The sequence below is a fragment of the Tachypleus tridentatus genome, chromosome 5, assembly GCF_004210375.1.
Source record: "Tachypleus tridentatus isolate NWPU-2018 chromosome 5, ASM421037v1, whole genome shotgun sequence".
NCBI classification, from domain to species: domain Eukaryota; kingdom Metazoa; phylum Arthropoda; class Merostomata; order Xiphosura; family Limulidae; genus Tachypleus; species Tachypleus tridentatus.
The window spans coordinates 26256567-26275149 of NC_134829.1; the positions used below are offsets into that span (position 1 = coordinate 26256567).

Consider the following 18583-nt stretch of genomic DNA (forward strand, 5'->3'; position numbering starts at 1 on the left):
AGAATACCACACAGGAACAAATAAAATATCTCATTGTAATAAAACATACAAAAAACAAATAATATGCAACAAAATATTAAAATTATGCAGCTAATCATTTTAAACTAAGCACTATAAAATTATTGATTTAAAAGATATGTATTAGTTATGTGGCAAAATTTACAATCATGTAACTCTCGCTTAAAGTAAAACCAGTTTAAGTCAATCATGTTTAAAAGTACGTTAGATATAATTTTTTTTCAGTTATCTTATTAACATCAATTTGATGCTTTTATATTCGTGAAAGAACAACAACAAACGAGCTTTTAGTCTTTAGAAGTCTTGACATGTCATTAATAAGACTGGTCAACAAACATCACTTAAGGTAAAATGAAACGAAAGCGAAAGTTATAAATCTGGTAACAGTAACACTGATTTAAAATTTAATAAGTCTAAAAATTCGGATTTGATTATGTGGTTATATATAAGTTTTGCAAACAATTCCTTGGCCACGAAATCGCTTTAAATTCGGAGGCCCTGAATGCCCTACATGATTTGCTGTTTTGTTTAATTTCGCACAAAGACACTCGTAAGTTACCTGCGCCAGCATTACTTTATTTAGATATGATAGACTGCAAAAAATGAGGATAATCAACAATACCTACTTCAACTCTTCAATTACTCTTTACCGAACAAAAGTGGAAATGGCCGACACATTTTAACGCCCTGAACGGCCGAAAGAGATAGATATAACCGTAGATAGGATTCAAATCCGCAGATTGCGAGTTGAGAGCTCTATTTTCCAACGACATATGATTAATCACATTTTATGTCTTTGGTTATTTAACTGCTGCATATTATCTGAAGTTATCCCTCTTGCAAACTTTCGAAAAGTTGGTTATTTTTCATTTTCGTTTGGATGTTGGTTTACGTTTTCACTTTCATTCGTATCTTTTTCGATACTGTTTAATTAATTCGATTCATTGTGGAAAAATCAGTAAATATTTTAAATATAATTAAATTGTTTAAATTAATAGGATTTTTGTTGATATTTTGTTCCATGTTCACGTATAAATGAGATGTTTTTCCTAAAATTGTTTTCATTTTTGTATTACATCAAATAATTTTAAAATATATTTGATTTTTCAAAGTTATAAGTTGATAGAGGGATGTGGAGGTGCTGTAGGTTCGTTGAAATATTAGTGTTGAGCAGGAAAGTTGAGGAGACAATAGGATTAAGTTTTGTCAATTCATTATGAAATTAATCAGGTATTTATGTTTGATATTAAATTAAGGTAGTGTGTGTATATTATGCTATTGTTATTGTCAGAGGACGTTTCGTTACTCCATAAAAATAGAAGCAAGACGAAAATAAATCTGTGAACTGCCAGATAAAAAACGTGTTAATAAGATGCCGGTGTACCGCCAAACATCTCTTGCCCAAGCTTTGACCCTTTCAAATTTTAAATGATTTTTGAAAATTAACTTTACGTAGCTAGTTAGTTATCAACGAAACGTTTATCTTAAGTATGTCGTATGAATAACCAAATTCTTTAATTTCTTTTTTACTCTTAAGCCTAACTTATAAGTTAAACTAACACTACTGCTAAGTTGTGACAAAATGTAATTTGTTGTGTAAGTCTATCAGTATTAAAGTTATAACGTTGGCATTGAATATACAAACAAGATTATCCTTGCTTATCAAATTAAAATTATAAATTACCAGTTCATCATTTCCCTATGTAATTGCATATACTAGCGTATTCAATTTCAAGAGATATTTCATAAACTAATACGTAGAGGTTAGTTAATTTATCGCAGTAAAACTAGCAGTTCATTTTACGTACTTATGAATTAGGCCTACTAGTAGTCCTAATTTTAACAGTAACATAGAATTATTATTACTAATATTGATATTAATTTATAATTAAATAGTGTCTGTTCTCTTACTTGGAGAGCCATATTTTATTTTTTTGTTTATGACAACATCTTTGTAAAATAATGTTATTTTGCAAAATTAGAAACTGTATTGTGTCACACTATAAACGTGCTTTTACACATAGGTTTACTTAGCCATTCACAGTAATTTTTGAGTACAGACTGGCATTTATAAATCGTTATAGCTAACTAAATATACTTTTGTATATCTATAATTATAAATGTTAAAAGTATTGTTTCATTAATTGGTTACCTCTGCTGTTAGCAATATTTTCATCTGCAATTCCAGAAAACTGTAAGTTGGTTAATGTCATTCCTCATTGCAATAGAAGTTGCAAAAATATAGCTCTGTTAGTCTCACTAGTTTTTGAAAGTGATAAAAGAGGCTTTACAAAGCCACTTAACAAAGATTAAAGGTTTATAAAATAGTTGGCATGTTGTCACCAAGGGAAATCATTCATAAAACTTTTGACATTTTTTGAATTTATTATTGCTTATATAGATGAAGGTATGGGTGCAGATTTAGTGTATCTGGATTTTTAAAAAGTATTTGACAAAGTGGTCCAACAATTGTTTAGAGAAAGGTCAGCTTTGTAGGTGTGAAGAACAGGTTGGCTTATTGAATAGAAAAATGTCTCGATGGAAGAAAGCAGAGGGTTTTTTATTAACCTTGGTGTAATATACGAGTTCAAATACACATTTGCACACAAGTATTTACACTATAACTTTTGGTGCAGTATGTGTATATTCACAAAAATTGGTAGACTTTTAGTAAATATTACAAGTTTTTTGGACACAAAATATTTTTTTAATGAAGCATTTTTCCTAAAGATTTGTTTGTTAAAATGTCAAGTCTGTTTTGCTATTGGTCTGAGAGCAAAGTGACTTCATGTTATTTTTCATCTAAAAAATATCAAATATTATTTGTGTAATCTCTAAAATGTCCTAAATATATTTCAAACATTTGCTTTCACTTAGGCTTTTTGTTTTGTGTATTTTCTCTTCTTTGACTATGTAGAATCTGTGAATTTGACCAATTTTATAACCACCATAAAAAATTAAATATAAATTATACCCCTGGGTGTGGATTCCTGTATGTTGTGAGTGAACTTCCCAGGTCGTGGTTCCTTGACGTGTGCTTGTGGTGGTGGTGGTGAGGAGTATGATGCCACTGAGTGTGAAACGGACCCTCATTGCATCAGTTGCAATGGCTCTCACCCATCATACTTTCGTTCTTGCCCTAAATGGTTGGAAGAAAAAGAGGTGCGATGTTTCAAAATGCTTCATAACATTACTTATTGCTCTACCTTTCTCTAAGCCTGGAAAGGATCCCAAGATTCCTTCAAACTACCATCCAATTGCTTTGACGAGCTGTCTCTAAGATCTTAGAGAGGATGGTTAATGCTCATCTGATTTGGTTCCTCAAATTAAACCACCTATTCTCACCTACCCAGTGTGGGTTCTCAAACAACATCTTGTATCAGTATTCTTTGACATTGAGAAGGCTTATAATACAACTTGGAGGTGTGGTGTTTTGTGAGACATCTATGGCCATTTGCCCATTTTTATTAAAAAATTTTAATGGACAGTAAATTCCAATTTCACGTGAGTTCAACACTTTCCCGTTATTTTCTACAGGAGCTTGGAGTCCTTCGGGGCTGTGTTTTGAGTGTCACACTTTTCAGTATAAAGATTAATGCTATCACTGAACAACCCCTTCTTACTGTTGCAAAAGGGCTCTATGTCGATGACTTTCATATCTCCTGTTAGTCGTTGAACATAAGGTATATTGAGAGGCACCTGCAGGCTGCCCTCAATCGTTTACTGAAGTAGACCACGGCAACGGCTTTAACTTCTCTTTAAAATTGTTTGCATGCAATTTTGCTGCTGACGGGGCATTCACTCTGATTCTGAACTCCATATTGGCAAAGTTGTGCTGCCTGTGGTCCCTGAGACAAAGTTCTTGGGGCTTATATTTGACCATAAGCTGACCTTTATACCACACATAAAGCAGCTATGGGTCAAATGTACAAGAGCACTGAACATCCTCCATGTCCTCTCTTCCACCACCTTGGGAGTGGATCGATGTTCTGTGCTAAAGATATATTGTGCTCTTATTTGTTCAAAACTATACTGTGGATCACTGGTTTGTGGGTCTGCCAGACCCTCAGCCTTGAAAATGCTGGACCCCATTCATCATCAAGGACTTTGGCTCTGAACTGGGGCTTTCTGCACTTCCCCAGTTCAAAGCTTATATGTAGAATCTTGTAAACCTTCGTTGCACCTCTGCTGTTTGCAACTGTCTTCACTATATGCTTCAAAACTTTGTTCCTTACCAAAGCATCCCACCTGGGATTGTGTTTTCCTTCCTCGGTGGGCCATACTTATTCAAAATAGACTATCTTCCATTGCTCCTTTTGGCCTTTGTATCCAGGTGCAGTTTGATGAATTGGGTCTGTTTTTGGATAACATTACTGTATCCACTGGTCAGCCCATCCCACCATGGCTTTTTATGGTCTCCCAGTGTGACCTATCTTTAAGTCTTGAGAAAAGCATACACTCCTGATTGGAAATACTGTCTGTTATTTGCAGAACATCTTTCAGAACCATCCTTCCACTCCTATTTATACAGATGGTTCAAAATCAGGTGACTGTGTGGGCTCAGCCTTGGTTTGTTGTGGTTTGGTGGTTGCGTGCAGAATACGCTTTACAGCTTCTGTATTCACTGCTGAACTGTGTGCCATTTCTCTTGCCCTGGATCACATAGAAGCTAAGCAGTATTCAAACTGTACTATTTATACTGACTCTCTTAGTTCGCTACTGGCCCTGGAATTGCTTCATGTCAGTTCACACCCTGTTCTCGCTGATAGTTAAAACCGAGTGGCCCAGTTATCTTAAACATCTACTTCTATCCAGTTTTTCTGAATATTGAGCCATGTTAGTATTTGTGGGAATGAGCTTGCTGATGCCACAGCATAAAATATCTGCTCTAGCACTGTCACTGCTGTGCCTGTTCCATACATGGACTATGGTCCTGTATTTAAGGCTAAACTCCGTGCCAGTTGGCAGTCGACTTGGAAAGAGCAACATGACGACAAGCTTTTCCAAATATGAAACCCTATATTGGACTTTGGCTGTCTTGCTTCCATAAGGATTGGAAAGAGGAAGTTGTTCTCACTAGGCTACACATTGGTCATAGTTTTTTAACTCATCGTTTTCTTTTATCTGGAACTGATGCACCATTGTGTAACCTGTGTGATATTCAGGTCACAGTAAACCACATTTTACTGTCTTGCCATCATTATGACTCAATGATGGCACAATTTTCACCATATTCTGTCCCAAGGTTTGTCCATGACATTAGACAGTGTTATTGGTGATGGTGACACTGTCCACCTTGGAAATGTTTTCGTTTTTTAAAGGCCATAATCTTTTTAATGCCACTTAAGGTTTATAATTTATACATTAGACCTTCTTTAATGTGATTTCCTTTTAAGAATCAGGGTCCACGTAGTTCAGTTTGAAATTAGGAAATGGCCGTAATGTCAAATAACTCAAAACCAGAACGTGAAAGGCCAACTTCAGGTGACGAATGCTGCTGTTCGAACTATTTGTTAGTCATCCTGGTGAATTATTATTAAAATTTTGTTACAAGTCTTTTAATATTTTTATTACTTTTTGAATATGGTTATAACATCAAATAACTCAGAACCAGGACTGGAAAGGCCAACTTCAGGTGACTGATGGTGGTTTTTGTACTTACCTGTTAGTTTTCCTGGTGAATTCACATAATTACAGTTATGCTACAGAAAGTCCTTTACTACTTGTATTACTGTAGTTTTTCTTTTAATGCTAGATGTAAATGTAGGTTTTATGCTTTTTTTTTTTTTTACTTGTTATTTTACCTTAAATTCATTTTATAAATTTCCTGTTTTTACTTTAATTTTAACTTTGTACTGGATGTTTGGCACAGATAGCTCAGTTGCTTTGTGCCATAAAAACCAAATCAACTAACCAGCCAATAAATTATACTTTGTTTTTCATGCTAGAATGACTGCAAATACACAAATGTTTAGTTAAAGTAGATTAAGGCTCATAATTTTATTATGTTTTATTATAATTATTGAGCTGTCCGGAAATAAATGTTTTTGAACTGCAAAGTTTGGAAAAGTATAAACCAGTGTTGTAAAACATGCTTTAATCAAAATAAGCACCATTTGTTCAACACACTTTTGCCAACGTGTAATGATGTTTATCCCCCTGCTTTAGAAATCATAGTTTTTATGGTCTATGAACTCTCTGAAAGCTTCTTCTGCAGTTGTCTGGTTTTGAAAGAGGTTATTGTTCAAAAAGTTGTCAAATTGCTTAAAAAATGAAAATCTGTAGGAGAAAGCTTTGGGGAATAAGGTGGATGATGCAGAACCTCGATTCCCAATTCATTCAACCTATGGAGCATCATCCTTGACACGTGGAGACAAGCATTGTCATGAAGAAGAATAGGGCCCCTTCAGTTGACCAGAGGTGGATGTTTCTTGTGTAACTTTCAGTGCATTTCATCTAGTTTATGACAGTATTTGTCCTCTGCGATTGTTTAACCTGGCTTCAAAAAGTTGTAGTGAATGATGCCAGCTGCAGTCCACCATACGGTTACCATGACCTTTCTTTGGTGAAACTTGGGCCTTGGAAAATGTTTTAGGGCTGTTTTGCAATTGAGCCATTATGCATATAATTTCTGATTGTTGTACATAATCCATATTTCATTGCATGTCATTATCCATTCAACAAATGGATCATTTTGGTTCTGAAGTTGTAGCATAGAGTGGGTCTCATAAAGCCAATTTTGCTAGTCTTCAGACAGCTCATGCAGAACCCACTTATCCAACTTTGTCTTTTCAATCACACTTGGGTAGCTCGCAATGCTTGATTTGCTTGTGCCTAGGTTTTTTGTGTGAGGGTCTGTCTCAATTGCTTCCCTTAATGTGTTTTCATCTAATGATGGCTTCCTTTTACAACCTTTGTGGTCTGCAAGACTTTCATCTCCATGTTGAAACTTTTGGAACCAATGTTTAACTATATGTTCAGGAATAGATTTGTGCCTGGTTGATGTTTTGTGTAGTTTTGATAGCTTTTTGTCCAAGTTTGAGGTCTTGGAGGAAAATCAGATGAAAGTCCTTGTCCATGCTGCCTTAGGGGTTGCAAAACTTACTCTGAGTAAAATTGGAACAACTGATAATTAAGACACTTTGTAAGTGATAAACATTGGATTAAACCAACCAACCAATGACAAGTTACTCTATTCAGCTTCTAAATGTCATCATGAAAATTCTGACATTAATTTCTGGACAACCTAATTCCTTTGAGTGATGCCTTGCTAAAATTACCTAGCTTGCATTAAAGTGATGCATGTGTACTCAAGTTGCCATATCCAATAATATGAAACTGGCCTTCAGTCTTTTCAAAGTGATCCTGTCTTAGCCATGCTTCAGTTGTTTAGTAGTTTGTAATAATGAAGTCACATCTCATTTATAATACATATGTATACAGATTATTACTATTTAGAAATAAGTTATTAAACTTATTTTTCTTACATTTATAGAGCAATGAGGAAATAAACAATTATCTCCACCTATGACCTTTGAACTCTGTCACTGATAGACATAGGTTGCTAAGCCTTATAAAAGTTCACATGTGGAGGATATGAAACAGTTATTTTAGGTTTTGTATATACAGTTGAATAACAAAAAAAAAAAATCACTGTATTGATATCAGAATATTACTATAAATTATCAAGCTTATAACTTAGTTGTACTTGTCTAAAAAATATGAAATTTGGAGCAGACTAAAGATACTACCTTCCTCCTTGAAATTGTGGTTCAAAAGTGTGTGGTAGTGGTTGTCTTTTAACAGATTAAAATGGCTGAACAAACCATGAGATGGATTATGAGCTGTCAATTTGTTATTCACATGTCATATATTAAAGTGTATGTGAAAGACCATATCCAAAAACAGAGGTGAACAAGGTCACTGTGTTTGATTCAGTACATAAGCTATATCTCAGCAAAACAAAAAGATATGAACTTTTCATTTTATATTCTAACTTGAAAATATTGGTACTTTGAGTTCCTAATTCATTCAATACTTTAGACTTAGTATTTTGACATCATACAGTTTTAAAGTGCTGCATTCAGCATACCACATGACTCACTAAAATCTATATTTAGATGTTCTTTTAATATTTACTTTTAAATTAAAAATAATTCATAAATAATATTAATGTTTGAATTATGATATACAATTTGATTCCAAGCTTATTGATATAAATTCATAAAATAGTAGGGCAATATGAATTTGAATGCAAGTCCAAAAATGTGAAGACGTGGTGTTTGTACTGTGACCTGTCATGAAAGGGTTAAATGGTGAGTTGGACAAATAAATAGCAGATGCTTTTTAATTATAATAAATGCAATGTAATGCATGTAGGATAATAATTTAAATTAGTGATGTTGAGAAAACCCACTTTTAGAGAAAAATGTATATGTAAAAACGGCTCATTTGGGTTGAGATTTTTTTTTTTTAACCGTAGAGGAGCAAACAACGTTTCGACCTTCTTCAGTCATTGTGAACCTGACGATGACCGAAGAATGTTGAAACGTTGTTTGCTCCTCTACTTTAAAAAAAAACAACTCAACTCAAACAAGCTGTTTTTACATAAATAATTTTAATTATGAATATAAATTACAAAGGGATAACTAAATAGTGTTTTGGAAGAAGAGTTCTTGGTGCTGTGGTTGATCAGTGTTTACCTATCTCAAGTAATTTGTCATTGCTAGTGGTTGTGCAAATAGGATTTTTGTTTCAACAGAAATGTTAGATATAGTCTGAAGATATTATGTCATTGGGCAAACCACATTTGGAGATGTCGCCTGTCTGATGTTCCTTACATTTAAAAGGGTATTGAACTGTTGGAAAGGTTTAAAGAAAGGCTACTAGGTTAAAACTTGGGATGGAAAGGTTGTCATACAAAAATAAGTTAAGGTCTCTAAAATTGTTTTTTTTTTGGAAAAGGAAGAGTTCAAGAAGGATCTGGTAAAGATGCTTAAACTTGTAACAGGTATTGATAATGTCGATGCATCATTTTTTTTATATTTATTGGGTAAAACATTAAGACTAAAGGACAAATACAAATTTTTTGCAGGATAGGAGTTTCCTTAAGGTGAGAGATCTTTATTTTCTGGTAAGGTAGTTGGCCTCTGAAATAAGTTACTTTCAGATATGGAAGATGCAGTTAATTTAAGAAAAAGGTTACCTAATTATTTGAATGATAAGAGTTGGCTTCTAGCAATTTATTTTAGTCAGTTATGGTGGATTGGCTGGTTTACATTACCAACAGTACTCTTTTCCTTAAATGTGTTTAATATTTCACAAGGTTTGGCCAGTTTAGGAAATTTAAATCTAAATGCATGTATTAGACTAACAATGCAAAAAACAAACTTTATGATAGAAAGTAAACTAAAAAAGAAGTAAACTTAGATATTTTAACTCTAATCAGTACTGTTAATGAAAGTAGCAAAAAAAAGTCTTATCTACTGAACACTATCATTTTTAACCAGAGCTTCAGTTGTAGAAATAAAGTACATTTGACCCATCACCTATCTTACCCTCTTGATATGAGTGTTTCTTCTCCAACTTCAGCCTTCCTAAAGTGTGTAATTGCAAAATAAAATATTTAAGACTTTTCACAAGCTAGTGGAGAACATTTGTTTTGAATAAAGAAAATCACTCCATCTGGTTTTTCTTAATTTAAACTAAAAATTTTGGACACTTATTGTCTAAAAATAGTTCCTACACTTTTTAGCATTGGTGCTGTGAAAAGTAATTGGTAGTGGTAAGTTGACTGAAATTTGTCAGCGTATCACAAGCTTAATGGCCAAGCACAAGAAGCATTGAAGTCTTCAAATGATGTGCAGAGATATTCACATTTAGGACCACTTTGGTAGATATTGTTCAGCAAGCTGAGTACCATATTATACTTTGTAGCTGTTTTCAAAGTGATCCTGTCTCTTCATCCTACTGTTGACTGTTGTGGTGCTTCAACTTTCTGCAACAAATCACTGATGAAATTCTTATCTCAGTTGAAAGCTAAACATAAAAAGATCTGCCAGAAACATGAAAGTTTGGCAGTTGCTTAATTAATGATACTGAGAATGTGCCTATTGATATATACTGAGTTTATTTTTAGTAGGTAAACCTTAGTACTAACTAGTATGGAAAATTGAGCATGCTGTATTTCACTTAAACATTTATCAATTAAGGGGGAGGGACATTTGAAAAGATGTATCCAAAACAACCACATTTTTTGGGGGTTTCTGGATTGAATTTACTTATGTTCATCAAATGACTTCTGAAAAAGTGTTAATTTTTATTGTTCCCAATAAATTCATTATTTAATATAGTGATTTGAACTTGGACTCTGAATAGTTCACCTGTAAGGCAATTTTTATGTTATAAAATATCATTTGTATCTTATAATTTTCACATTTCACTTGAATAGTCTCTAGAACCTCTTAAATGAATATCAAAAGCATTTTTAAGGTAAATTGTTAGTTTAATTTCTGTTTCGTCTACTATTACTATCATCAGCATGCAGTGCAGTGAAATCTTTGAAATTAAAAAATGGAAATATACAAACACCTCTTATTTCTTTGTTGCATAATCTCAAAGTTATATTTTGGGTCATTTATAATTTTGTCTTTTTACTTAGGTTATTTTCAATGTTTTATTTTCCTTTCTTGTTCTTTATGTGGAAATGCATCAACAGTTGTCCATGGGTGATACAACACTGTCATTGGAAGGGATGGTTTTGCACCCAACAAAATTTTTTAACTCACTTAGAAATTTAAACTTTGTGGAACAATGCAAAGTTTTGGTCATTTTATAAAACTTATTAAACCTTTCAAATATGAATTTTGAAATTATAAATAATGCACAAATAATGTATGAAAGTAAAACCTGAATACCATTTCACTGTATATCAAACATATTTAGGTAAGAAACAATTGTAAGTTCTATCATGAATAAAGCAACCAACAATACAATTGACAGTTACTTCTACCTGATAATGACAACTGTTTGCCAGTTTCAAAATAACTACATTTGAATTATGATGTAAAATAAGAATTTTTCTGATAATTATAAACATGTGGTTCATGAATCTCAAGGTTAAGTATAGAAGGTGGGCAAAGTATCTGTCATGGGTTGGCAGGATTTCTTAGTTATTTCTACTGGATTCTGTCAAAGAACTACCACTCAGAAGGGCAAGTAAGTTTATTGTCTAGAAATACTTTTGCAATCTTAGGATTATCTGGCTCAAGACAGTGTGAAAGTTGAGATTTTTCATGGTTCCTGGGTCATGTGACAATAAAAATGAAATTCTAAGTTTTTAAGATATTTTTGGGAATGAAGTAATTAAAACTTAGAAAACATCAAATTATATTATGTACTGTTAGTGTTAACTGACAGTGAAGTTGCTTAATTAAATTTGAACATAATTCTGTGACTTTCATGGAAAGGAGGTACCTGTTTGGAAAGGGTTTAGGACTACTATTGGAGATATTTTTGAGGGTTTTGACTTTTATACTGAAGAAAAAAAAGACTGGAAACTGTGTTATTACATGTTCAGATGGTGCCAGATCAGTGAAGTAAAACTGGAGCCCTGGCTTGAACTAGCATAGTAGTTTCTTATGTTACCTAGGTGCATTGTAACATTCATATTTATAGGTATTACCTTCTAATAATGTGCTAGATATAACAATAAAAATCTTGAACCTTATTAAGGGAAAGGAGCATGAACAGTTACTGTTCTACACAGAAGTTCATCGGTTTTCCATAGGTAAGATGCTGTATTTAATCTTCAGGAATTTTTTTTTTTTAAATAGCAGTAATTTTGAACATAATTATCTTGTGGATGAGAAATGGCTGGTTAAAGTAATGTATCCTTTGTACATTTTCTCAAAGCTTAGTGATTGGAACCAATTGTTTCAAAGACTGTGTGATGGTATTTAGTTCTCATGGCAAAGTTCAAGGCTTTAGCAAAAAACTTGCCATTTGGAAAAAGGAAATTTTTAAATGTTTTTGTTAGTTAAATCTTACTTGAATGAAAATATAACTCCTGATGTATCAGCTTTCAATTGACCACTCTCAAAGAATGATTCCAAAATTACTTTACTGAAAATCATGACATGTACAACTGGATTTGTGATGCATGTTTATGTATGTTACAAAGAGGAACTTTGCCACCTAAATTACAAGAAGATTTGATGGACCAGTTTTCTGATGATGGATTGAAATTAAAATTCCAGAATTACTGTTAATAAATTTTTGGTTATTGGTCAGATATTGCATTCAGTGTTTTCATGTCACCTGTGCAACCTCTTACATGTGTGAAACAAGGTTTCCAGCCTCAGTGGTCATCAAACATAAGTACAAATCTAGGCTGGGAGTAAAGTCTAGTATGACATTGAAACTGATATATATTATGCCAGGTTTAAATAAGCTTTCTACTAAAAACAAGCACAACCTTCCCATTAATGTAAGTAAAAGAAAATGTTTAATTGACAATTTTTGTTTTAAATCTTAATCATACTTTATAGTTTCTTTTGGTAAATTAATCATCAAGTGTTTGTAAGATTAAACAAATTACTGTGAAATAACAAGAATTGGTTATATCTGCATGATTGGTGGTGCTCTGTGTTATATTCTGTTCTGGTAGGTGGCCTGCAAATGGAAAATAGTTTAGAATGTTCTGGCAACATAAATAAGTGAGGGAAATTTTTTATTACAAGCTGATTAGAGAATTAAACAAGAAACTTGTGTTATTTCAGAATTTATACATTTCTCAAAATAATATACTGCATTTAAAGGATAAACTGCTTTATCTTTCAAGGATTTTATTTTAAATTATACAATATCAAATACCCTTCCATTAAACACTTGCATCACAATTAATTTCTTGGTGTATTATTCTTTTTGTAATCATTTTCTAATTGCACTTACAGAAGTAATCTGACAGACAATTAAAAGTTTTTAATGAATTATTATACAGTGTATGTTGCACTGTTAAATATATTTATATGTTGTATCATCTTAAATTATGAGGCTGGAAAAAGATTTAATTTTCATTGATTTTGACTACTTTTAGGTTTTTGATGAAACTTAGTCATGAGACAGTTACAGTAGAGTTGAAAAATGGAACACAGGTTCATGGGACAGTAGCAGGTAAAATATTTAGTTGTAGAGTATTCCAGTCTTTGCATCATTTACTTGTGTAGAAGTTATGTGAAACTTTAAGTTAACATTTTTAATATACTGTCCAATTTTGATAAGTCTTTCAGTTCATGTTTCAAGTCAAAATTTATTGATGTTTGTATATAGTGTGAGGTAATGGAAATATTTATATGTAGTGTATTACAGCTTGCATGCATGCATGATTTTATAAAGCTAGAAAAAGAAATTAGTCATGTAAACTTATTTAATTCATGTCAGGATACAAGGTGATAGTTAATATTTAAAATGAATTATTTGGCTCATTCTTTTATAAAAGTATTATTTTCAGATGTTTATTCTTACAAAATGGACAAAAACAAGTTTCATCTGGAAAAATTTTTAGTGCTCATCTTAATTGTAAAACTTGTGTTTGTTGATTATCTACAAATTATTAACTGCAACACATACTTGCAATATCATATACTAATGCTGATATTCTTGAAGTCAACTGTAACCTTTTATCATTTGTTACAGCTACTGTGAAAGGTTTATTTTAATAAATTAGTTTGAAAAAATTGAGGAATGAAATAAGTATCCAAACCACTGAACAATAAAAACACTTAAGGGAACTTCAAACTGTCCCTTGGAGCATGTATTGAATAATTTTAATAGTTTTTATTAATAAAGTGTGTATAAAATTGAATTTTTTTTCCCCTAACTTGTAAGGGTAACACCAAAAGTTTCCTTTATGTTCAGTTGTTAATATGCTATGCAACTAGAATCGTCTATATTCTGTAATATTTATCAAGAGACTAAATGTTTCTTTCTATTCAGGAGTTGATGTTGCCATGAATACCCATTTAAAAGCTGTTAAGATGACAGTCAAGAATCGTGATCCAGTACAACTAGATACACTAAGTATTCGAGGCAACAATATCCGGTACTTTATTCTACCTGACAGTCTTCCTCTTGAAACACTACTTATAGATGACACACCAAAGGCCAGAGCAAAGAAGAAAGAAGCAGGTAGAATGCTTGTTATATTATTGATTTTATTATACAATTAAATGATTCCTTGAACACAGGATAGTTACTTTGAATTTTATAAAGTCCCATAAGATGATGTTTACCTCGTTTTGACATTTTATATATATATATATATATTCTGGTTAGTACTGTTTATTACCTGAAGTGTTTCTTATTTTTTGTGAGCTTACATTTCCTAGTTAAAAATAATATATTATTTTCATACTCATCTAGCGATGGGACGAGGGCGTGGTCGTGGCCGAGGTAGGGGAAGAGGAAGAGGTCGTGGCCGGGGTGGAGGTGGAGGTGGAAGACGATAACTTTACTAAAGATCATTACGTGTATTTCATACCATCTCTGCCATCAGTTGCTGTTGGATTGTCCCAGAGCTTGTATAAATTTTTCAGTTTTAACCTAATCTTTCGAGATGTAGCTCAAAATTAAAGTTCAATAAAAATGTGTTTTCATACAGAACATGACAGCTTGTAAAGTATAAACAATTGTATTCATGCTGAAGAAACGTTTTTGTAATCACATTTAAAATACGTATTTTCATCTTTTTTAAATTAAGCTCCTTGTGAAGCAAAGTTTTTCTGTTATAGTTTAGCAATCAAAAAGATATCTCTACACATTCATTGTTTTCACTGGATCAAAAAACTTTAAATCAAATTTAAAAAGTAATTGTGTACCAGTTTGAAATAATGTTAGAAAATACGGAGACTTATCAATAAATGTAGTACATCTTGAAAATCACATTTCTCTTTATACTTTTGTCTTGTGGAATGTATGCACAATTTTTTTGAGTATATCTAAGAAATATCAAAGACATATAAAGGTGTTATTGTCAGGAAAGTAACGTTTTGAACTGCTGTCAAGGTTTTAAATGTATCTTAATTTGTATTTTGCAAATGAAGATTCTGTTGGAAATAAATAACATTTGTGACATGCTGGTGATTCTTTAACTTGTTGTCTAGGGTTTTCATTGAATTACATCATTGCTTGTTTACAGGTAATAGACAATACAATTAAATTCCAAGGTAGAAAATGTATTTCAGGAAAAATCATTCTTCACAAATAGGTTTTTTTCAGTGAATATATAAATGTATAAACTGCTTGTTTATTTTTTTTAGGTAATTTAACTTGACACAATATTTACATAGGCAGCTTAGTACTTAAAAAACTATACCTCTTCCTTATAAGGAACTGTTGAGTCTTGGTACAACATTAAACCTAATTACAAATGTATAATGAGTTATGCGTTGTAGATTAAGCTAGCTTTGTGTCATGTTGAATCAGTAATTTTAGCCTAAGTTCAAGTAGCAGTGTTAAACTCTATTGTAGAATAAATTCCATGTTCTTTAACTAGTACTTTGATGCTTACTGAGTGTTAAAAGAATGATGCTGGTTTAAAAAGATGATGTGAAAAACAAATATGATGTTAGAAGGGATGACAAACATTTGAATGGAACAAATGTATAAACAATTTCATAGATGATCTTTGGATGTTAGAAATAATGTATGTTAATAAATAGACACATTAAATGATCAGATTACGTATCCCATCCAAAGGGGCCTGGCACGGCTGGGAAGTTAGGATGCTTCTTTTGCAGTCTGAGAGTCTTGGGTTAGAATCCCTCTCCCACTAAACATGGTTACCCTTTCATTGAGGTTTTATAATTTGACAATTAATTGGTAAAAGAGTAGACAGTAGGTGGTGATGACTAGCTAGCTGGCTTCCCTCTAGTGTTTCACTTCTAAATTATGGACAGCTAGAGAATATCTTCTCTAGCTCTTCATGTAGTTCAAGACAAACCCATTCGATTGTTTTGTTCTATGTGTTGTAGGATATTGACCTGTATCACAGAAAAAGCATAATACGCATAATTAACTGAAAGTGATAAATAAATTTTGAATTAGCCTTAAATCTTAGCTAGTAAATTTAAATAGGTTTGAATTTGGCAGCGTTAAAATGATTTTTCAAGCATATTAATGTTTAATATTTTCTTTACGTACCAATAAGCAGGTGGTTTGCAGTCATTGTTATTGTTCTTATACATATGTCTGTGTACACTTATTTATATACAAAAGATGTCACCATATAATTACCAGTTATCAGTCAGAGGCAGAAATACAAAAAGTTCATTCTCCATGCTCTGCCATAATATGCACTTTAAAATTAGGCCCTCTGCACTGGTACAGTGGTATATCTGCAAATTCGAACTGCTAGAAACTCTGTTTTGATACCCATGATGGGTAGAGCACAGATAGCCCATTGTGTAGGTTTGTGCTTAATTCCAAAAAAACAAAATTAAAATTAGGCAGCCTAGAATTCTTAACTGGAATGAACTTGAGCTGGATGAATATGATTTCACCTGATTTATTACTTAATCAGTAATCTGTTTGCTACTTAAATGGCTATCAAATAAGTCACTCATTGTTGTGGTACAGGTTGTGTACATTATAAATATAACAGCTACATGTTTTTCATTGGCTTGAGTTTGATTACTTGGTAAAGTTAAAATAATTGCTTTTAATGATTTGTCAGGGTTATATTTTATTCACATTTAGTTTGTTTTCATTTTATCTGTGCGTGTGTTTAAAAATCACTTGTACTCTGGTTACTTTTTTTGACACCATGTATCAGTAGTACAAGTAATGCTTTGTGTACCATGTGGACAGGTGTGTGAATGTGGGACTCGTACTTGGAAAGTTTCTGAACTCTGACTTGCACCCCTGGCTAAGTCTTGCAAAACTTAAAAATTTTGTATCTTTGATTTAGATCAACACCTGAGCTGTTTGTGACAGTAAAACAAACTGAACAAATTGGGCTAAAATTTACTGTGTATAGCTGTTTGTGACAGTAAAACAAACTGAACAAATTGGGCTAAAATTTACTGTGTATAGCTGTTTGTGACAGTAAAACAAACTGAACAAACTATTAAAATTAAGTGTGTATAGCTGTTTGTGACAGTAAAACAAACTGAACAAACTAAAATTTACTGTGTATAGCTGTTTCATGTTATTATTAAGTGGTAGCTGTTTAAAAAAGAACCACTTTTTCATGAGAGATTTGTTTTCTTTTGTATCATATATTCCCATTTGGTTTATGGTCTAATTTTGTTATTATGAAATTGAACAGAATGTACAAATGAATAATTGTCTCCTAATGAACTGCAAGACTTTAGTATTTTGAAAATATTTTCAACTATTGCAAGTAAAAGAAACTGTTTTCTACTTTTGCTTTGTATTCTTTAACTCTTAAACGATCCTGGAACATAAAGTTCTTTGTGGTATATAGTACACATTTTGCTTGAGCATTCTTGTATAAAAATAGTTTGGGTAGGAATGCCAATTTTCTGCAATTTTCATTGTTTTTCTTTGTCATTTTGGCCATTTTTGTGTGACTTGCATAAATCTGGTTTAAAAATATGAGGGTTCCACCTACACGACCACAATATTTCATGTGCTCATGATGTTTTTAAAGTGACAGTCAATCCTACCATTTGATTAAAGTAGCCAAAGAGTTAAAGTTGACTAGCTGCCTTCCCTCTAGTTTGTTGCTCCTGAATTTGTGAGAGTCAGCACAGTTATCCCTTGATTAGCTTTGCTTAAATTCAGTTGAACTAACATTTTAACTTAATGTGTATCATTAGTATAGAGAAATGTGGGAACTGTATTAGCTGGTTTTCACAGATTACACTTACTGTTTATTCCTAGTTCACTGTTGAAGAAAAAAGTTAAACTTCCTGAAATATTCTATTACAGTTTCAATAACAGATAACATGAATTTCTAGCTACGTAGATTATTAATGTTTTTATGCATGTGGCATAAATTGAAAACTTTATGTAGGAATATCTTTTTGTATTGATGTTTGTACTTAGAGGACAATTTAAATTTTAAAGAATTACCTTGTAATCTCAGAGGTCTGAACATGGTAAGCTGGCATAGATGATGGCTTTTGAATCTCACCTGAATTAATCAGTGAGTGTTTATTTAGAAAATTGAGCTGCAGTGGCACACATGTAATACATGACACACAGTACAGTCAAACTTCATGATTCAGTTTTTAAAATATCTTGGCAACTAACTTTGTAACCACAATTAACAAGACAAGGAGGAATGATAAACTTCAAAGAGTCAATACAAATAAACAGCTGTATTAACTACAACTTTTAATCAAAACATTAGTTATAAAGAAGGGAGGAAATTCATTTCTTTTTAGGCATATTGTGTGGTAGCTACTTTGTTAGAGTTTTTTTATTTTTTAGCATGGTGAAAAGTTTAACTGTGTGACTGAATAAAAAAAAAAAAGCTGTAACTGTTTGGTAAAATAACAGTTATCTCTCCTAAAGTATTTGGAAAGGGAACATAAGCCTA

General features: G+C 32.3%; 1 protein-coding gene across 1 annotated transcript; it reads left to right on the forward strand.

Annotated features, from left to right (window-relative positions):
* The first annotated feature begins 1089 nt into the window (after positions 1-1089).
* Positions 1090-15167, forward strand: SmD1 (small ribonucleoprotein particle protein SmD1). The gene is made up of 4 exons (XM_076501749.1): positions 1090-1248; positions 13115-13191; positions 14014-14205; positions 14440-15167. The coding sequence occupies exons 1-4, from the start codon at positions 1235-1237 to the stop codon at positions 14523-14525; spliced, it is 369 nt and encodes a 122-aa protein (XP_076357864.1). The 5' UTR covers positions 1090-1234; the 3' UTR covers positions 14526-15167.
* The last annotated feature ends 3416 nt before the right edge of the window (positions 15168-18583 follow it).

Excerpts from the sequence above, each read along its gene's own strand:
- SmD1 (XM_076501749.1), top strand. Across the intron at positions 13,192-14,013 it reads GGTTCATGGGACAGTAGCAG|GAGTTGATGTTGCCATGAAT; the intron begins GTAAAATATTTA and ends CTTTCTATTCAG. Across the intron at positions 14,206-14,439 it reads AGCAAAGAAGAAAGAAGCAG|CGATGGGACGAGGGCGTGGT; the intron begins GTAGAATGCTTG and ends ATACTCATCTAG.